At 36.3% G+C, this 22,894-nt stretch overlaps 1 protein-coding gene across 2 annotated transcripts in view; it reads right to left on the bottom strand.

Annotated features, from left to right (window-relative positions):
• Positions 1 to 22,894, bottom strand: part of trpc5a (transient receptor potential cation channel, subfamily C, member 5a) — a 69,204-nt gene that overhangs the window by 9,935 nt on the left and 36,375 nt on the right. Inside the window, exons 4-8 of one of the 2 annotated variants that reach the window (XM_051113145.1) lie at positions 8,635 to 8,971; positions 6,910 to 7,049; positions 6,047 to 6,079; positions 4,184 to 4,506; positions 148 to 343 (exon numbers count right to left, since the gene is read on the bottom strand). In XM_051113145.1, the coding sequence (XP_050969102.1) occupies positions 148 to 343; positions 4,184 to 4,506; positions 6,047 to 6,079; positions 6,910 to 7,049; positions 8,635 to 8,971 (1,029 nt within the window). The remainder of the gene's footprint in view (positions 1 to 147; positions 344 to 4,183; positions 4,507 to 6,046; positions 6,080 to 6,909; positions 7,050 to 8,634; positions 8,972 to 22,894) is intronic. The other variant, XM_051113154.1, reaches the window with a different exon arrangement.

Here is a 22,894-nt window from a genome sequence, read left to right as displayed (position 1 = left end):
AAATTATCAGAAATGTTTTATTCTGAAAGTGAACTAAACTAGTTTGTTCTATGGGAACATGCTTGCAATTTGTTGGCCAATCATCTGTGTACTTGTGTATAATAAAGTATATTTCTGGCTTTTTGAATTATTGTGGTCAGTACTCACAGCGATAAGCTGGTAGGAGTTATTCATCATAGCGATGAGCATGTTGAGTAGGACCACCAGTGAGATGACGTTGTAGGTGCCAAACATGGTGGCTCCGACAAACTCTGTGAACTCGTGCCGGGCTTTCACATTTGTGACATACAGATTCAGTAGGCCAAATACTGACCAGAACAGTGACTGAAGCGTTTCAAATAACCTGAAAGATGCATATATAGGGAGAAACAGAAGCCAAGAAAGGGAGAGATAAAAAAAACAGGAATCAGAATAGCACAACAACATTTCATGTCATCAATGTTTAAATTCATTTTGTGGTTGTTTAGGTTTATTAAGTTATATCTCATTCCAAGTAACAAGACAATATATATTATATATATTTTCATATTCTCACATTGCTATATTTATTCCATTGCTGTTCCATTTAGAAACTTTGAATTTGTTTCCTTGCACTGACAGTCTGAAAATCTATTTAAAATTTAATGAATCTCACAAACTGGTGGTTTGCACACACACAAACACGCACAAACAATACAATTCGAGACTGTCAGAGTTGTGTAAATAACTCTGCTAGAAGCTACAGCATTGCAATGTACAGCATCAAAAGTTTCAGAAAGCAATGTCTGGCTGCCTCTAAGATTTAAGGTTTGTGTGTCTACAAACTCCCTTAGGGTGAAAGGAATTGTGATTTTTTCGTTGCATTAAATATTCAACATCGTCAGCTTTCATCAAAGTCTTGGCAGAGATAAATATAATGTGGTTTCCTGAAAATAGGAAAAAGGAGTTACAGCAGAACTGAAAGGACATAGCACTCTGGATCACCCATGGAAGCAGGTATTGACTGTGTTTGATAGAGTTTGATGGGAGAAACTTCAGTGGTACAGACATATAAAAGAAACACACAGCAAGAGTTGAGAGAACACTGACAACGAAAAGGGCTGTGTCTGGGAATCCATTGTGACGGGTGAGAAAAATCCTTTTATTTCGTGTTTGTAACAGACTTGTAATGTCTTACTTAACTCCCAACAGCACAGTGGCAGCCTTGGCTATCTATCTATCTATCTGTCTATCTGTCTATCAGTCAGTATATGCTTGATGGATATGCTTAAAACTTGATGGTTGATCTATTTAAATCCATGTTGCTAAAAATGTAACAAGACAGCCCCTTACTTTAAATGGTCATGACATTTCTGAGTAGGGCATCGATATATCTGTGTGCAAGCTGTGAATAGTGGTGTCCATTTTGAACACATGGGCCAGATTTAGAGAGCTGCATCCATGTTATATTTTTGGCACATTCAATGTCACTGATACAATAAACGAATAAAAAATAAAGCGTGGCCGGCACCTAAACCGCAGGACTGCCGTGACAGCCATGCCGTGGCGGAGCCCTAATGGAGGCACACAGGTTTGCCTCAAGCACCTCACTGACTTGTCAGAGATAGTGACATAACAACTGGCAGCCCACTAGAGCCAGCAGCCCTCCACATCCTGAGCCGATTCAGCCGACATTTGGCATTTGAAGCTTTCGAAGTGAAAGGCCAAAATAATACGGAGAAGACATGAATATGTTCTGAGTGTACTGGTGTGTGTAAGATCTGTCCTCAGAAAACTGTTTTGCCTCTATGCACTAAAAAAATACTCTGAAGCTGAATTTTTCTAGTAAAAACATACTTAAATGTATATATATATATATATACATACACAGTATCTCACAAAAGTGAGTACACCCCTCACATTTCAGCAATCAAGTATATCTTCTCAAGGGACAATACTATAGAAATTAAACTTTGATATATTTTAGAGTAGTCAACGTGTCTCAATTCTCTCATACTGACCACTGGATGTTCAACAAGGCACCTCATGGCAAAGAACTCTCTGAAGATTTGAGAATTAGAATTGTTGCTTTTCACAAAGATGGCCTAGGCTATAAGAGGTTCAGTAACAACCTGAAACTGAGTTACAGTACTGTGGCCAGGGTCATACAGAGGTTTTCCAAGACGGGTTCCATTCGGAATAGGCCTCGCAAGGTTCGATCAACGAAGTTGAGTGCTTGTTCTGTGCGTCAGGTGCAGAACCTGGCTTTAAAAAAAAGATGCATGGGCCAGCATTGCTTTAGAGGTTGCAGAAGTAGAAGGTCTGCTTGTCAGTGTTCAGACCATACACTGCACACTGCAACAAGTCGGTTTGCATTGGCGTAATCCGAGAAGCCTCTTCTGAAGCTGGCTTACAAGAAAGCCTGCAAACAGTTTGCTGATGACAAGCTGTCCAAGAGCATGAATTACTGGAACCATGTCCTATGGTCTGATGAGACTAAGATAAACTTGTTTGGCTCAGATGGTGTCCAGCATGTGTGGTGATGCCCTGGTGAGAAGTACCAAGAAAATTGTGTCTCTCCTACAGTCAAGCATGGTGGTGGTAGCATCATGGTCTGGGGCTGCATGAGTGCTGCTGGTACTGGTGAGCTGCGGTTCATTGAGGGAAACATGGATTCCATTATGTACTGTGCAATTCTGAAGCAGAACATGATGCCTTCCCTTCAGAAACTGGGCCGAACGCCAGTTATCCAACATGATAATGACCCCAAACACACCACCAAGAAGACAAAATAAACGGTTTAATCAAAATAACCCAACTGCAGTTTGACTGAGATTAACTGAAATGCACAATAAAAAATATGATTTTTGAAAAAAAAAAAAAATAATAATAATAATAATAACGCCTCTTGTGTTCGTGCGCATTCACAAATCAGGCTGAATGAACAATATAATGGCGTTAATGGAAAGACTCATTTATAAAAGTAAGTAACCACTTTGTTACGTCAAAATAAGACTTGAAATGACGTGAAAACGTGATCTAGTGGAAGTTTTTAGTGTGCAATCAGCTTGGTGAAATTTAAAGTAAATTTCGGTGTCTGTGACCAATATTTACAGAGCTTTGATGACTGATGATCCAAAAAATTCAAAAATAGTTAAAAGGTAACACTAAAAAATTAATTGCTGAACATAAGTTCACAAATAAAAAAATATATTATTTAAAGTGTTACTACCTTAAGTTATTATTTTGGAATAAATGCATAAAAACACTAACTTCATGAAATTCATACTTGGCTTTAATAACTAGGACATTGGTGACACTGTTAATGTAAACATATAATGGATTTTTTTCTTTTCTGATAGTGTAAGTAATGCTTATTTAACCAAGAAAAGGTTACTTTTAGTAACCCTAAAGTGAAAATATCAGCAAATAAATAGTACATGTTTCCAACACAAGCTTAACATAAGGAAAAAAGCTAACAGGGTATGCTTTTCTGGAAAAACAGAAAAATACTTTTAGCAATGTGTCTTTATGAAAGGCCCAAGTCACATGGAATGTCAAAGACTTTAATCTGTGAAGGAGAGTCTCGCTGACTGAACTCAGAAAAACACCACAGGAAGCCTGAAGGAGCTCGTGCTGCTTCAGATGTGATATGGGTTGAGGGATTTGATATCTCGGTGTGGTAATGCCACATACAGCTCATATGCAGCTGCAGGCAAAAAAATGAATTCTGATGGAAATGCAAGAAAATCCCCAGACGTTTCAACAACATGCTCATGTTTCAGGTGTTTATATTTCACAGAGCAGCTGCAGTTTTCTGAGAGACACAGCACAGATTTATTCTTCTTTCTCAGCGTTTGCTCTCATAAATATTCACGAGCTGATTCTTGAAACTGCGTTATTGTGCAGTGTTGGATGATTGTGTGGTTATCGATGTGTCATTGATCAACAAATCACTGAAAAAGCAAGAGGTCTTGATGAATATGCAGAAGCGGCATCAGCGCTGCCCTATCAGATATTGACTGCGGCTGACCTGGAGTTGCAATGCCGGAAAGGATTAATGTATGCTGCACACAAACAGTGTTGAGAAGCTTCCTTGAAACAATCTAACATTTTCCAAACAGGGATAAGGCTTCACAGAAGTCAAAAATGAATCTGAATCATTGTTTTTAAATACTAAATAAACAAAATAATACAACAAACAGATGTCAGGGTGAAAACTTACGTAGAGAATGCATTGTTCTGTTTCTCGCAGCGAATCCCCTTGCAGTGGTTGGGTTCATCTGCCGCTTCGGTCTCATAGTAAAAATAAAGCTGGTTGAGTCCATTGGCAAAGGCCAGCAGCACTAGACAGTAGATGAAGAGGAACTTGAGGATGTCCAGCAACATGCGGCCGAGAGAAATCTGGAGCGGGCCCAGGTGAGAGTTGGCCGTGAAGAGGGAGATAAGCCGAAGCGAGCTGAAGATGTTAGCGATGGCAAACAAAGCCTCAGCGATCAGCGTCGGATGCCACATCTCCCATTCCTCTCGTGGACGAGAACTGTTATACTGGGAAGGACAAAAAATTAATTATTTAGTTTTTTACTGTTAGAACTATGTGCCACTTCAGTGCACTAAAATAAGCACAAAACCCTGTGTGTTAGGTTTGAAATGCACTTTACACAAGTATGTAAATGCCAAGTTCTGTCATGAAACTCTAGATGGCGCAGGCTGATGGGTCATTAACGCAAGCATTAAAGCTGATTGGTTCATGTTGCATATGCAGCCAATGAGCTTGCTACTTTACATTTAACTGGCTGGTTAGCATTCACTAGAGCATTTTGCAGCGCGATTTCAGAATTCCTCTGAAATCCTACAACTTCCCCAGCTCCATCTGTATAGATCTGCTATAACAACAGCAATAACAACACTGTAAAAAAAAACAAAAAAAAAACACAATTTGTCGAGTCAACTTCAAATAATTTGTTACCCTGCCACCTTTAAAATTTAAGTTCGGTCAACTCAAAAGTTTAGTCACCTTAAAATGTTAATATGTGAGTTGACTAAACCAAAAATTTTGTTTGTTCATTTTAAAAGCTAGGCTTGTTACCAGGCCTAGCTTAAAATTTTAAGTTGAATCACTTACTACAACTTAACATTTCAAGTTGACTAAACTTTTTTGAGTTGACTGAACTTAAAATTTTAGGGCAGCTGGGTAACAAATTATTTTAAGTTGACTCAACAAATAGTTTTTTTACAGTGCAACAGCAGCAGCAATTCAGCAGCAGCAACGTAGCAGATCTATTCCGCCAAGACCAAATTTGAGAGTCATGATAGAAACACAATGCAATAGTAGTGCAAGACTCTTATGCTCACCAAGGCTGCACTTATTTAGTCAAAAATACATTAAAATAGTAATATTGTGAAATACAAATCAAAAATACCGTTTTCGATTTAAACTTTTAAAATATAATTCATTCTTGTGATGTCAAAGCTTAATTTTCAGCATCTTTGGTCTTCATTGTCACATGATCCTTCAGAAATCATTCTAATATGCTGATTTGCTGCTTAAGAAATGTTTCTTATGATTATCAATGGAAGCGCTACATATTTTTACATTTAGTGTATGTGCACTGGGACCATGCTTACAGATGGTTGGCCAAGTATTTGTGCATTTGTGTAAAGTCCACTTTTAGCCTTATTCACATACTTTAACACCCACAGTCCAACATAACCAGGTGCTAAATGCACTGGTATAGCACTGCATCATGCAAATTTAAATTCATTGCCAAGTCACAGTCATTTGTTTCTGGGCAAATAAGCCTCCTTTTTATGCAAATGTGGCTCAATCGTGAATGGATTGGCTTATTTGCCTGATGCAGTTAGAAGGGATGTTTGTGTACATTTTCAAGTGATCAAGGCAGCAGTAATTCATCAAATGATGATCAAAAAGGAGAAGAGCGTGATAACTATCATGTATCTAGACGTGCTGTGTAGTCAAGCACAATTTTGGCATTTTTAAGAGTTGTTTCAAATGCCTGGATTGCAGTAAATATTGCAATGCAATTTGAAATCAGCGCTAATTTTGCGGGCGTGTTTGCACCATTACCTGATTTGCACAATTCCTTGAGTGAATGAGGTGCTGTAACAATACAGACAACAGATGCAAATGACACAACACTATCAGTAGGTTCAAATCAAATGGTTTGGTGAAGAATAATGGAAAAGTTCAAGTGTGCAAGTTCTTTCATTATTTTTTGTTCTGGATATGCCTCAGTCTTTTTCCAGGCTTTTGAGTCAAAAGTCTAACGGGTTCTTAAGACATTTCCTGAGCTTTTGCCTTGCATAACTTCACTTGAGGGTGGAACGAGACGCCTTCTCCCCTCAGCACCATCCCTCAATTCCATGTTTCAGTGGGCAGAGAAATAAGGCTGGCTTTTCAGTGCCAGGCATGGCTGAGCTCTTCTTGCTTGAAATTCTGTTCTCTATTGGGACTAAGACCACAATATTAACTGTCTAATAAATTCCCTCTACACAGAAAAAAATGGCGTAGAAACAATTTTCTCTCAGAAATTGCTAGTAAATTTCACAAACAATGAAAAGACACAGCAAGTGTAAAAAATGTCTTTTTTTTACAGTGTATTCCCACATTTAGAAAACATACTACAAAATGATAATACATGTAGACAGGAACATTCACACATACATTTATAGCTTGTAAATGTAATTCTTGAGAACGTGCTCAAACACAAAACAGAACATAAATTATATGGCTTGGACCATTTATCATCTCACACATGTATGCACACACACACACACTCATGTAGGCTGGAACCCCTTCCATGCAGGGTGACTAAGACAGCTGCAGATGGTCATGAAGTCTGGAGTGTGTCTGCGTGCATGTGCTCGCGTGCATTCGAGTGTGAGTGTGGATGACTGAACCGACAGCAAAACAATTACGGAGGAGCTCACCTTGACATACGCGACGATCTTTAAAGATATAGTGGCCAAATAGAGAGAATTCATGGCAAAGTCCATCAGGTTCCACCAGTCATGGACATACTCATTAAAACCTCCATCCCACATCTCCTTGATCTCAGCCCATATAAAGCCTATGAGCAAAACACATAAGCATACAGGCATAAACTTGGAAAACAGAAAATATTGCCTATTTGAAAATATTGTTAATTCATTGCATCAGTTTTTATAATTGCATATATATTGGATGATATTGCATTATTAATTATGCATGCTTATTACCCTTACATTTAGATAATAAAACACTAATAATTTTATTGCACTGTTAAATCTACTCTTTAGCAAACTCTCAATGAAATTCCATTCATATAGCACATAATGCATAATGAATAATGAATAAAACATAATGAATTCACTTGTAGATTTGCTTTAGTTTTTTGAGTTTTAAATAATTTATTTTATCAGTTGATATTAAAAATTTATTTGTGCATACTCATTTCCTGTACATTTACATTTAGATTAGCTTTGCCATCATCTAACACTCACTTAAAGTTAACATTTAGAAATACTCATAATTTAACACTTTAATAACACAGTTATCTTAGTAATATTAATAAATATATATACACTACCTCACAAAATAACAGTAAGATTTGTTTTTTAAAAGAAGTCTCCTAAGTTCACCAGTCTTGCTTTTATTTGATCCAAAGTACAGCAAAACTGTATTTTTATTATTTACAATAACTGTTTTATATGTTTTATTGCAGTGATTTCAAAGCTGATTTTTAGCATCATTACTCCAGTCTTCAGTGTCACGTGATCCTGCAGAAATCATTCTAATATTCTGATTTGCTGCTCAAAAAACATTAATTAATATTATTATTATTATTATTACTATGTTGAAAACAGCTGAGTAGAATTCAGGTTTCTTTGATGAATGTAAAGTCTAAAATATAATTTTTTAAGATTATAAATGTCTTTATCATCACCTTTTATTAATTTAAAGCATCCTTGCTAAACAAAATTATTAATTTCCATAATTTCTTTACACAAACTTTTACTTTGGATGCAATTCATTGCGATGAATAGATTCGACAGCCCTATTAAATATCCATTATTAATACTGTACACGTGCCTACATTTACTTGTATATTTATTTGTTTTTAGTGTTTTGTTTTTAGACATTTTAAATTTAGACAAATGATCACTGTATTTTAATTTTAACAATTTATTGGTTACCGACTATAATAAGACAATAATCTTCTTTGTAATAATTTCCTTTGGGATACTTTGTATCAAACTAAATTTTCATGCAGCTGCACACTATCCACTGTTAATATTATATATTTTATTAAATATCTGCATGAGACAAACTTTAAATATTGCAAATTAAATCAAATATTTCAATTGATGTTGGTTATTTCGGATGGATTCAATATAAGTCAACATCAGAGAAAAATGCCTAAAAACACAAATACATATCACACCAAAGGTAAAATAAAACACAAAATAAAGTTCAGTTTAGGCAAAAGTTCAGGCTTAATTAGTTGCAGAACTTTATTACTTAGAGTTAAGGATTAAGTAAAAATCCCTGACCAGTATATTTGAAGGATATCAGTACAGTGTTGACTTGCACACAAGTTTCATAATATATTTCATTAACAAAATGTATACAAGCTATATGACCTACATCCCCATCACACATCCAATCATACTCACCCAGCACCCAAGGTAGTATCATCCACTCCACCACAGTGGGTGGAGGGCCCTGCATGTGTAGGTTGGTGCGTGCTATGTGCTGTGAGGCTAGGAGGAGGAGGAAGAGGAAGGTGAGGTAGGAGGCTGTGTGGCAAATAAATTTGATGAAGGGTTTTTTGATGAAGAGCCCCAGCGTGCTTTTTGGAGCCAGTAGGTAGACCAGCGAGAAGACAGGGAAAAGCAGGCCGATAATGAAGCACATGACCAGCTTAACTGCCCAGTGACGGCGCCGCCAGCCAGGAAAGCCATCATACCATAGTGTGGCCAAGAGCTGCTGACAGTTTGGCTGTGCCACAAACTGGAGAAAAAAAAGAGAGAGATTTGTAAATGGATTTTAAAGGATTTGTAAATGCTTGTGCATAATGGCAACCGTACGCAGAAGGACCAATTAACTGTGAGAAAAAGGAGCATTATTTATGCCGACAAGAATGAGTAATCTTTCATCTATCCTACAGATGGGTAAAACTACATATTTTCATAATCCATTTGTTGGTGGGAGGTATGATTGACTAGCTGATCTTGAGGAAAATCTGTATAATTAGGGCAAACCAGATCCAAATGAGATATGTTTCTTGACATTCACAAGATGTGTTGAAAAAAATGTTTCAACTTCACATGCCATCTTTAAATATCCAACACTCATTGTGCAAACATTTAAAGGATTAGTTCACTTCTAAATCCTGCATATACTCACCCCTATATTCTCTAAGATGTTCATGTCTTTCTTTCTTTAGTCTAAAAGAAATTAACATTTTTAAGGAGAACATTCCAGGATTTTTCTCCATATAGTGAACTTCAATGGGGATCAGCAGGTTGAAGGTCCAAACTTCAGTTTCAGTGCAGCTTCAAAGGGATCTGCAGGATCCTAGCCGAGAAATATGGTTCTTATCTAGTGAAACGATCAGTCATTTCCTAAAAAAAATTAAAATGTATATACTATTTAACCACAAATGCTCATCTTGCACTAGTTCTGCAATGCGCGTCTAAGACTTAACAAATTACGTAATCATGGTTAATTCTTCATTTGTGTACTCCAGTTCAAAAAGGTAAGGAAGGGACAAATTCCATCTAATTTTCTCCTCCTACTTCAAAATTGTTTTACCTTTTGTTTTTTGGCGTTTGGCTTTCTTTGCACGTCCACTTTGTAAACACTGGGTCGGCACTTCCGCCTATGTCACGTGTGACCTTTCCAGACCTTTCACATAATGTTTGAAGTCGTGGACGCACAGCTAGTGCAAGATGAGCATTTATGGTTAAAAAGTATATAATTTTTTTTTTTTTTTTTAGAAAATTACATATCATTTTGCTAGATAAGACCCTTATTCCTCAGATGGGATCGTGTAGAACCCTTTGAAGCTGCACTGAAATGGCAATTTGGACCTTCAACCCGTTGGTCCCTATTGAAGTCCACTATATGAAGAAAAATCATGATTTCTTCCTCCAAAATCCTTATTTTTTTTCAACTGAGGAAAGAAAGAACATCTCGGATGACAAAGGAGTAAGTAAATTATCAGGAAATAATTAATTCTGGAGTGAACGACCCTGTTGAAAAAAACAGCATATGCTGGTTAGGTAGGTTTTGAAGCATGGATGCTGGTTTTAGCTGGTTTAAGCTGGTCCTCAATTGGTTTATGCTGGTCCTTAGCTGGTTTAAGCAGGTCCTTAGCCGGTCAAGTGCTAGTCTTAAGCTGGTCCTGTTTAAGATAAGGACCAGCTTAAACCAGCTCAATCCAGCTCAATCAATATATGCTATTTTTTTTTCAACAGGGTACTCTGTTTGACGCATGAATAGAAATCATACGTTATCGCTTTATAATGCATGGATTTTTTAATGATATATGCATTAAAGGGGTTATGATGCGATTTAATGTTCGTGCATATTTAAGATCTGTAAAGCTGCAAAGATTAAAGCTTCAAACCCAAAGAGATATTCTTTATAAAAGTGAACACTCATCCATGCCTTCCTAAAATGCCTATTAATCTCACTGTAGCATTGTTGCCACCGCCTCCATGCCGCGGAGATGCTGTGTGTTTCATTACAAAAGCAAAACTACTTTGTTTGGGCTTCCAAAAGAGGACACAACTAGAAATCAGTGGTTAAACACTGTTTCAGAACAGTGCAACCCAAATATTCGAGCGTGTGCAGTGCATTTTACAGAGGACTGTTTCCTGAACTTGGGAGAGTTTGCTGTCCTTCCAACTTTGCAAGGACAGTCTGTCGCTTCTGACTCACAGCCTGTAAGTATGTTTTCATATTTAAAGAAATTGCTACTGTCTATTCAAATGCGAGTTTTGAGCAGTGTAGAGAAGCGCTTGTTGTTTGTTGTTTCTACAATCACAAATGCAGACATGGTTTTATGTTTACGTGGCACAAAATAATGTGATTTATTATTCCTTAAATGACGTAAACACATTTATGAAAATGATCTAGCATGTACATTTATTGCATAAACATATCTCGCTTTAAAGAACAGACAAATACTGTGATTCATTTCTCTGCATTTGTTGTTGATTGAACCATGTGTGTTAACACATTTAGCTCTGAAATGTCACTCATGGTTTGCAGCTGAATATGAATGTGGTGACAGGAAGACAAACAGAACTGGCAAATGCAAACAGCACTATTATCATTATATTCCTGAAGGAAAGGTTTACTCATCTTATTTATGCCATTCCAAACCCTTCTGACATTCTTTCTTCCGTAGAACACAAAATGTCATTTAAAATAATGGTTGAAGCATGCAGTGACAACGAAAGCGAGCTGTCAAGCTTCGAAAAGTACACAAAAGTATCATAAATTGGTACACATTCGGAGCCCTTTTAAGCCATGTGATAACATGTAAACCGTTAACCACAGAAAAACTTCACTTTTCTGTCATTTAAAAGCTTTAAAGCTCTTCATTAACTTTCATTATATAAAAAAAGATTGGCCTGGAAAAACATAACAAATAAAACTGAAAATAAATAGATAAACAGATCCACAGAAGAAAATCAGTTATATAGGTTTGCAACAACACAAGGATGATTAAATTATGACAAAATACTTGTTTTAAGGTGAACAATTTCTTTAATGATGCAAGAAGCATTTCTATTATCAATCATTCTCGTGGAGGATAAATAGAGAAAAGCTTCTTCAGAGTGTAAACAAAGCTAATTACCAGTTTAGTGCATTGCTGTAAGAGACTTGCTTGCAAGAGAGCGTCCTCAGAAACATCTGCTTTGAAATGAAGCGAGCCAAGAATTGACTCGCCTCATATTTCATAGCACATTTGTGATAAGTTATCTAGTGGCTGTAATGGAAAATGCTGCGTGGGATGACAACACGGCATGATAGATGAGTAACAACTCTTTCTCCGATTTAAAAGTTTCCATTGTCGAGAGTTTCTGTAGCAAGCCTGAGAAACCAATCACTGGTTTCCCACAATCCCTCACTTAGCCTTATTGCATATATCACAAAAGGTCCCGTAGGAAAAGACAATCAACCTCCACTTAATGAAGTAAGCTAATAGAAGCACCTTAACCCCAGGGAGGGGGTGTGGAAAAGGGTAAAAAGGACACTAGAGTGAATTTAGCAAAGAGCTTCGAGAAAGGAGATAGGACAGTAATTTCCTTCAGGTTTTATTTTATAATGAACCGTTTGTGAGGCTGGGTCGTTTCCCTACGCCTGACTTGTTGGTATTTCTTCCATGGTGTGAGGAAAATGCTACAGCAATGAGCTAAATCCCTTCTTCATCCATCAATATGAACACTAACCTTCAGGCGGCCCTTTAGCTAACAACACCATTCCTCAACCTGCCCACGAAATGAGACTGATAACATCCCAGCCAGCATGCACCGCTACAGATCGTAGTAATGACTTACAACACGTGGCTCGCAAGTAAATAAATGGCGTCTTGTATTGTGACCTGTGAGAATGGCCTGAATGGCGTTCATATGTACCTCAACGTTGCATTGAAGATAAATGAAATTGGAGCACTGTAAAGATGGATGAGTTTGCTGGAGTAGTTTGCTAGACTTTGATATGAATGAATTGTTCTTGCTCACTTCCATTCCTGGGGAGTGCAAACTAAAAGCAGTGATGCTTGTAAACTAACTACATTTTTCATTACCATGACAGAAGCTCAGCTTCATAATAGGTTTTCCAGTATGAAGCTTACTTTTACCAATGAATAACAGTTTGTTGACAGAGAATGACTGAACGAAAGGAAGCATGTTGTTCTTTTAGGTTGGCAAGGAGTCAAAAAAAAAGTGCATTAAAGATCAGTCTTACTTGTGCACATAGCACTATACTTAATTTACGGATGTGGATAAATGAATAATGTCCATACACAATACAACTGACGTCAAAAGAGAGAAGCCTATTGAAAATGCATTTCTTTGTTGAGCAGTAACAGCTTTCGATGGAAGCTTATTTCCAGACGTTAATGGAGGGTAACTGGAGGAAAAAATAGATTTGCTTTGTTTTCATTTGTGTTGAAAATGTTTATGGTACTGATACATAATGTCTCAAATCTCTCGATATAAAGATTTTGAATTAGGGGTAGGCTTGCTTTGTCGAAGCTATTAAACAAAAAATATGGTTGAATTGCATTTATAAATAAATTTGTCTTTCTCAGAGATTTTTGATTTCTTTGCACACAAAAAGCATTTTCATAGCTTCAAAATATTACAGTTGAACCAGTGATGTCACATGGCCTATATTACCAATGTCTTTACTACCTTTCTGGGCCTTGAATGTGATATTTCATCAAAAATATCATATAGGAGAAGTCCACTTCCAGAACAAAAATGTACAGAAAATGTACTCACCCCCTTCTCGCATTTAAACTGCATTTTGCCGCATTTAAACTGCATTTTGGAAGTTCAAACTCGGGGCACCATAGCAGTCCATTATATGGAGAAAAATCCTAAAATGTTTTCTTCAAAAAACATAATTTCTTTATGACTGAAGAAAGAAAGACATGAACATCTTGGATGACAAGGGGGGTGAGTACATTATCTGTAAATTTTACATTTTAAATTTTAAATCTTTAATTTGTGTTCCAAAGATGAACTAAGGTCTTATGGGTTTGGAACAACATGAGGGAGAGTAATTAATGACAGAATTGTTATTTTTGGCTGAACTAACTCTTTAAACTACAATTTGGATCTTGACAAACAATCTGTAATATATGGAGGTCCCAAATTATGCAGTGCTTTATAACCAATATTGCAATAATATCTACTTTAATAGTGTTTTAGAACTAATATGTTGAATAAACGAAAAAAAAAAAAGTATTCACTTATTACTGAAATCCCATATTCGCTATTGAATGCTAGTGAATTATGCATAATGATGGTGAACAGATTCCAAAAAATCAAGTCACTAGGATGAATTAACACTATTAGTTAGGTTTACATTGAGCGACCTTTATGAGACAGGTCAAAAGGTAAACAGAAGGACAGGTTATGAGGTAATCTGTTGTTCTTCTGTCTTGTTTGACAGAAAGCGATTACAGAACAACAGATGTCCTGTTCATGTTCTGGTTGCTAGGAAGCAGTATGCTAATGAGGATTGATCTCCAGCTCTGATAATGCAAAGAGTTTAGGCTGGCTCACTCTTGAAGAGTCACTGACTCTAATGCAGAGTCAAAGAATACATTAACTTCCCCTAATGTTGTGCACATCTGCTCTGCATGATGTGCATCTGACCTGCATCACAGACTGCAACACTATTTGGATGCTGAAGTCATGCTTAAAAATGTATGAATGCATGAGATTGCAAAATATGAAAGCGGCATCTGCAAACAAATTATGTTAGAGGTTTTCTCACAGCCGACTTTACTTTTCAGACTCATTTTTGGTCACAAGGTGATTTTTAGTCTTTTTCTGAAGTCAGTTCTTCACAAATACACACCAGGTGTAGTTCATCATATTAACTATGAACATGTTTACTAACATCTGACAACCAGAAGGTTTCCAAGTACTTATGTCTTAATCTCGAACAATGTATCTATTGTTTTATACTCTTATTATAAAAATAATGGCTCTTTTTCGGCATGGATGGTTACATCAAGAACCTTTAAAGGGGTCATCGGATGCCCATTTTCCACAAGTTGATATGATTCTTTAGGGTCTTAATGAAAAGTCTATAATATACTTTAGTGAAAAATTCTCAATGGTTGTGTAAAGCAACACCCTTTTTACCTTGTCAAAATCATCTCATTCTGGTCGTGGCTGCTTTAAATGCAAATGAGCTCTGCTCACCCCGCCCTTCTCTCTGTGGAGAGACGAGCCTGTTTACTTTAGCCGCATTTAGCCGCGTTTAGGCGCTAAACTTGCTAACTAGCATATTTTTAGGAAAGGCGATTGCAAAGATTCATAAAAAACCCTTATACTCACTTCTGCTGTAAGTGAAGCTGGATCACGAATGATTCACGCAAACATAAACGGATATATGTAGATCGGGAGGCGTATTCCCTTCACAAACAAACGTAATCTACTGCATCTTCAGCGGCTCAGATGTCGGGAGTAAATGACGACCACTATGTTCATTATTACATCCAGCAACACAACACCTCAATCTGAGTTATTCTTGTCTAACTTACATCCCTGCTCCGGCATCGAAACAAAGAGGGCGGACTGTTACAGCTGATCTGAGGTAAAACGCTCATGTCAATCAACTATCGTGGGAGCAGCCTCTGTTGGTGTGACGCCACAACGACAGGCATCTGAGAATGGCTCGATTTGAAAAAGGGAATATTATTTTTACAGATTAATTAAAAACCACTGCATGGATTTTTATCATTATAGGGTAGATTTGTACACACACTGCCAACACACATAAATGTTCAAACAACATGTAAGTGAACTTAGCATCCGATGACCCCTTTAAAAGAGATATAGGATGCAAAATGTGTGTAAAATGGGCATCTGATGTCCCCTTTAACATCCACAGAAACTTTCCACTGCACACAAGGTTCTTGAAAAGGGATTTTAAGATAAGAGCGGGGCATAAGAGTGGGCCTGGTCATTTGTAAATTTTATGGGTCTGGCTTCCAGTCTCATCTGTATCCAGCTAATTTTAGCTGTACAAAACAGCTCGTTTTGCTGCTTGATTTTGCAAATTGGTGTGCCTTACCATAATATTTTAATTTATTGTATAAATTATGAACATACTGGTTTATAGTGCAAACAGGTTTACTGTTTACTGCATGTTGTTATTCGTCTCGTCATTTCCCTATAGCGGCAAATGAACTGAAATTCTCACCCATAGGCTTACTTCCACATTGAAGAATAAGGTGGATAAAAAAAGGTTCACTGAAAGGCTTCACTGAAAGGTTCTTTGGGAAACCCAGAATGGGTATTCTATGACATTATTATAGCGAAAACCCCTGTGTGGGGCCTTATTTTGAAGTGTATGTCACCCTGGACCACAAAACCAGTCGTATGTCGCACGGGTATATTTGTAGTAATTGCCAAAAATACACTGTATATGGGTCAAAATGATCCATTTTTCTTTTATACCAAAAATCATTAGGATATTAGGTAAAGATCATGTTCCATGAAGATATTTTGTATATTTCCTACTGTAAATATATTAAAACTTGCATTACTAAAAACTTAATTTGGACAACTTTAAAGGCAATTTTCTCAATATTTTGATTTTTTTTGCAGATTCCAGACTTTAAAATAATTGAACATTGGCCAAATATTGTCCTATCCTAACAAACCCTAACAAAGTCATTTTTAAAACAATTGACCCTTATGACTGGTTTTGTGGTCCAGAAATTTTAAGTATGATATACATTTCAATTTCAGTGCTTGATTTCTAAAAATTAATTGAATTTTGACAGTTCATGCTCTCTTTCATGCTCTCAGCAGCCAGTAATTTACTAAACTGTACAAATAATTTATGCCTATTATCCTGGGTCACATTTTCTTTATTATATAGCATTGTCCAATTTCATTGGACAAACAGCATTCAATATCAATAACAACCAAAATAGTAAGTATTTTCTCCTTTCAAAAATTGCTCATCCGATTTATTTTCCAACTGTAACTATGATATGCATGTATTATCTGCTTTTAGTGTTGTTTTCTCATCCTTGACCCTGCATTAGTCCTGATCTGTGACCCATTTTGAGATCCACTGCAATATATACTGCAGCCACCGAACAACATCTTCATGTTTTCTTCAACCTCAAAAGATTACAGAAAAACTGCAGAAGTGCACTGTGATCAGCGGCTTTTTTATTTCTGCCAAATTAAGTTGCCACTGGTGATCTAGCCATTCCCTAAACCCCACACACAGCAACTCCTAAATCTTTTAAAACGGCTCTTTTCTAGGAAATTGTCTCTTTAAGGGTACAGTGCTTCCCAAATCCCTTTGAAACCGTCTGCTGTAAAAAGGCTTTGCGCATCAAAGTTTCTCAATATGAGCTGGTGGACTAAATTGCATATCTGGCAATAAAGCAGGAGGTGAATCAAAACTCATACTGAAGTACAAAAGAGTGAGAGAGAGAGATGAGGAGAGAAAGGGATAGTGTTTTGTTTTCATCCTCAGTGCAATACAACAATGGTTTATATTCAGATCTGTGAAAAATGGTCATTAAAATCTCATTATACACACTGAAAAGCTGTCTTCAGGCTTACGGCAAATATTAGAGTTTAAATAAATCTTGATATCCAAGAAATGTGCATGATTTCGTCATACAGAAAGAAACAATGAACCATATGACATACGTAGAAAGGACTGAAGGTTATTCAGGTGCATAAGCACTCTCTTTAGATTACCGAACAGGAACTATTTAGCTGCCACTTTGACTTTATTTGAGTAATGGAACTTGCAGACCTGACAAGGCAGTGGGTACAGGCTACTGGCTACTTTAAGTCACATTAGTATGAGTTATCGGCATGCCAGTGGCATCTACTCGAATCATGGTCTGAAAAGACGGTTTCTCATTAAGTTCCTCAAAATCAGAAGACAGTAAGTGTGAAAAAAGTTATCTACATGAAGGTAAGCTATTAGTAGCTGCCTCATTTGCGATTACGTAATGTGGATGTTTAAGAAAAATTATATTAATTTTTATATTATATTATATTATATTACATTATTTTATATTATATTATATTATATTACATTATTTTATATTATATTATATTATATTATAGTATATTATTATATAAGTAGCAAGTGTGTTATTTAAACTGCAATGGTTTAATTTTCTAACAACCTTTACTAATAACTTTTTTTGTTGTTGTTGACCGAATTTTAGGGTTAGCTCAGCTTCAATACTAACAAAAGAGCTAGTTTAGGGGACATCAGTTATGTAAAACCTACGCTTCTAATCTTCCTCTCCCCACCATGCGTTTCTCCTTCAACCTCCGCTAATAAGCGTTCAGCTTGCTCAATTTCATTTTGCACAGTTCGGGTCAGATGTGATTTAAATGCTAATTCACTTAGCCTCTCCAGTTCCCCCAGCTGCATTGTTGCTGCAGTGCCACTGCAATTCTGTAGAGCCCAGGCAGAGCTCCAAACAACAGATCACGACCGCTGTTAGCAGAATGTCATTCTCTCTTTAGCTGAGCATGAGCAACCCGACAGATAATGCACCGCTGGCTCCAGGATGTGTCGTGTGCCACTCCTGCCAAAGTTCACAAATCAAGATGTCACTTTTTACTTACTTTGCACAACAGGGGAGTAAATATACATTTCATATTGCTGCAGTACATGCTGTATGTAACTGTAATTCATCATATACGCTGTAACTGGCATCATTATAATTAAAAGGGAAAAGATCTTGTTCAGTGAATTTTTCCGCACAATTAGTTCAGGTTCATACAACAAGACTAAAAAAAGTTTAATTAAACAAATAATGTTTAGTTGGCTCAACAAAACATTATTTGTTTAACTGAACTTGATTTAGTCTTGTTGTATATATCTGAATTGTGTTGAAAAGTATTTACTTAATTAAGTTCACAAGACAATCTATTATTTAAATAATTAGCAAAAACATATATTTTCTAATCTCCAAACCTCTTCTAAATCTCAAAAATAACTCACCATTGTATAAGAACTCTAACATGTAATTTTTTTTCATTAAAAACACTTAAAATGACCATTTTTGTCAACATATATCCCTCTTAATGCTGGGAACTACACATCTACTTTTTAGCTAGTTGCCAGTTAACATTTCTCATTTTACTTTAGTATAACTTGATGTACTAAAATAATTAAAACTAAAATAAAAAAAAAAAATAGTAATAAAAAAACTGAGAAATCTGGCAAAAAAAAAAAAACAACTGAATTGTATATACTTAAAAAAAAGTAATAAATTATTAATAAAAATCTCTGATTGGGGGACATGCATGTGCAATGCATGACAACTGAATTTATTTATTTATTTATTTTTAGAATAAATAACTAGCAGCCAATTTTATAGATGATTAGGTTTAATTAATCAATAAAAGCAGAAATCTTTACACTACTTAATATAAACTAATTGTTCAGTTCTACTTACTGTTGCTAGTGTGAGATTTGTCTTTGCCTGTCAAGATACAAGATGCACCATCTGTTTTTATGGTCTACTTTTTTAGGAAGAAAAAGACATTTTAAATACACAAATTTTACTAGCATATACAGTCAAACCAAAAATTATTCAGACACCAGATATAATTGATATTTTTAGGTGGGTGCAGGACACTATAGTTCATTTATGTAAGTGAGGATAGAAAAATAAAGTAAACTGTGACATATTATAGCCAAAAATTCTTCATATAGTAAGACTACCAGTAAAATGTACAAAAATTTGGGACCAAAAATTATTTAGACACTTTGACCTGACCAAGTGTTTTTTCTTTATTTGCTAATGTGACCTTTTTACACCACAGACTGAACAAAATTAAGCACTGCTTGGTAATTGGTCAACAAAATATTGATAATATTGTGTAAAATTTGTAGTTGTCTGAATTTTTGGTTGACTGTAATCCATTATATATCTTTCTATCAAAGTTATCTGACATTATCGAGATGAATTTGTTCTGACACAGTTTAACTCTGAGTTACGTTCTACTAACCAAGCACTACTAAACACCAGTTTAACACACATCAGCAATAAAATCCCAGTGCTGTACAGTATGACAATCTGACTTAGAGCAAACAAGCTGTAAATACTTCCTCTGATTTCCTAAGTGAGGAATCATCAGGACATGTTCTCCAGGGCACAATCCACCAGCGAGAACTTCTACAACCTGTACACTCACTCACCAGCAAACCCACAGAACAGTTAAAAATAACCGCTGCCAGTGATAGAGTACGGACGAGAGGGAGAGATTATGAGATGGAGGCGGAGGCCAGTGAAAAAGTGAGAGATGCAGAAATGCAAGTGTAAGACTCTGGAGTGAAGACTAATCGCTCCTTGCTTTCTCCACGGAGATCTTCTGTCCCTGTTTGTAATGTAGCAGCGGAAAAGAAACAATATAGGGAGGAGGAGGACGTGGAAGGGATAGCTGAGGAAAAAAATTAAGCCAAAGACCATCTTGATGAGACAGAATAAGAGTAGGATGGAGACCAAATTTAAAAAGGAGGAAAGGGACTGTGGGTGATACCGGATGGATAAAGTGCTATTGAGTTAGGCCAGCTCTTGGCAGATGTCATGGCCGCTGTCCTCGTAGGTCTGAAAAATGCTGTTTCAGGAGTATATAATAGGCATCGTGCCACTCTAGTAAGCTGTGCCCGCTGGCATGTTCGACTGCCAAAATGGCATGACACAAGGTCCCAGTGTTCCTCTGTACAATCTGTAAATACCGCTTTAATACTCTGAATTTAACTATGAACAATGCTAATGTATAATTCAGCCATTTACATGATGAAATCCCTTATAATTTATATTTAATCACATAATGACTTGGAGCTATCTACAGTAAATGCTTCATTGCAAAATCAGTACAGTCGCAGGTAAAATGTTTATGTCCTCCCATTTTGAATTTTGGAATAATCACATGAGCAGCACATGAAAAGTGCACAGGGCCGACTGTGAATTGTAAAACTATTGATTTTAGGTTACCAAATCACGTGGGTGATGCAGTGGTGCTTGCTGAGGTGTGAAGTGGTTTAAACGATACACAAGCATTTGTATGATTTGTTTAACACTAGGAGGCAAGAAAGTTGAAAGATATAATTAATGCTTTGCTGAAACTGATGATGCAGAATATGCATAAATGTCACAACAGCACATATCAGATCTAGTGAAAATTAGAGAATCTTCTGAATTAATCAAACTGTGCAGTCACGCGGTTTCTACAGCAGTGTTCAGTGCCCTGGACACATGATTTAATGAAATTTTTTTCCCTTTATGATGGCTGTGCATTTTTAGTCTTATTTTAATCTTATTTTTTTTTCTTAAAGGGATAACCTCATCCTCATGTTGTTCCAAACCTGTAAGACCTTTGTTTATCTTTGAAACACAAATTAAGATATTTTTGATGAAATCCGAGAGCTTTCTGACCCTGCATAGACAGCAATGCAACTGACACGTTCAAGGCCCAAAAAGGTAGTAAGGACATTGTTAAAATAGTCCAGAAGAGAAGAAATGTTAAAGTTTTTTAAAAGTCACAGGAAAAAATTAATTAAGAATTAATTTAAGAATTAAATTAATCAGTACAACTGCCTTTAACACCGATAAGAAATTTTTCTTGAGCAGCAAATCAGCATATTAAAATTATTTCTGAAGGATTATGTGACAATGAAGACTGGAACAATGCAATTTTAACACTGTGTATGATCACCATGGGGTATTTGACTGTAGCTCCTGAGCATATACAGTTTAAGTCAAAAGTTTACATACACCTTGCAGAATCTGAGGGATCATACAAATGCATGTTATGTTTCATTTAGTACCGACCTGAATAAGATATTTCACATAAAAGGCGTTTACATATATTCTGTTTCCAGAAGACAAAATAGGTTAATTTTACCCTGATCTTCAAAAAGAAGTTTTCACCCCCGGCTCTTTTTTCCTTGTGAAGCATCCGTGAGCGTTTGAACCTTTTGTAATAGTTGCATATGAGTCCCTCAGCTGACCTCAGTGTGAAAAGATGGATCTCAAATTCATACAGTCATTGTTGGAAAGGGTTCAAATACACAAAATGCTAAAAAAAACAAAGAATTTGTGGGACCTGAAGGATTTTTCTGAAGAACAGTAGGCAGTTTAACTGTTCAGGACAAACAAGGGACTCATTAACAACAACAAATAAACAAAAAAAAACACAGTATTAAGAATCAAGGGGATGTAAACTTTTGAACCGGGTCATTTTTTATAAATTCAATTATTATTTTCTCTTGTGGACTACATGTAAACATCTTTTATGTGAAATATCTTATTCAGGTCAGTACTAAATAAACGATAACATGCATTTTGAATGATCCCTCTTATTTTGATAAAATAATTAACATTTTGCAGATTGTACAAGGTGTATGTAAACTTTTGATTTCCTCTGTACATATCCATGTGTTTGAATGTTGTTTTTGATACACACAAACAGTGGCTCTTTGTAAACAGACCAAGATTAATAATTAAGCAAACATAGCATACAGCAGAAACACATGCTGAAATTAATAAATGGCCTTATGCATGTATGCAGACTGACTTCATTTATACTCACACACAAACAAACACTTTGATATTACAGAGAGTTGTAATTTTGTTTGCTATAATGACAGTCCTACTGCTGTACATTAAAAAAACTAACAAACTTTCCCACTTTACTCTAGTACATAAACACAAGTGCAGAGTACTGCAGTGGGTGGAGCTAGTAGCTATTCACATTAACAAATACATACTGTAAACCGAGATGTCGTTGTCATAACTTCCTCGTGTATTTAAGTTGTTGAGAGCAATCTGCTTGTCACAGAGACACTGGAGTACTGGTTAATTTATGCAGTCCCTGCTATTCTTACCGAGTGAGATGAATAAATGACAAGCAAAGGCTGAGCAGGCTAGTGTGTAGAAGCAGACGGGCAGCGGACTGAAACTTCAGTTCACACACAAGCTGCCGGGGATAAGCCTGATGTTACTGTTGCCAGAAAGTCGTCATTTTTTTTGTAGGCTGGAATAAGCTCTGTCTCTGCCTCTTAGCTTCCTGTTGTCTCCTTCCCCTGCTTCATCCTTCCTGCTAAGTCCAATTTACAGCCCATATTAATGTTTTATGGAGCTATGAGTGAGCAAAACAGCACATATGT

This window comes from Labeo rohita, chromosome 1, assembly GCF_022985175.1.
Source record: "Labeo rohita strain BAU-BD-2019 chromosome 1, IGBB_LRoh.1.0, whole genome shotgun sequence".
NCBI classification, from domain to species: Eukaryota; Metazoa; Chordata; class Actinopteri; order Cypriniformes; family Cyprinidae; genus Labeo; species Labeo rohita.
Note: the sequence above shows the minus strand (reverse complement) of the source record. Positions and strands in the feature narration are given on the sequence as shown.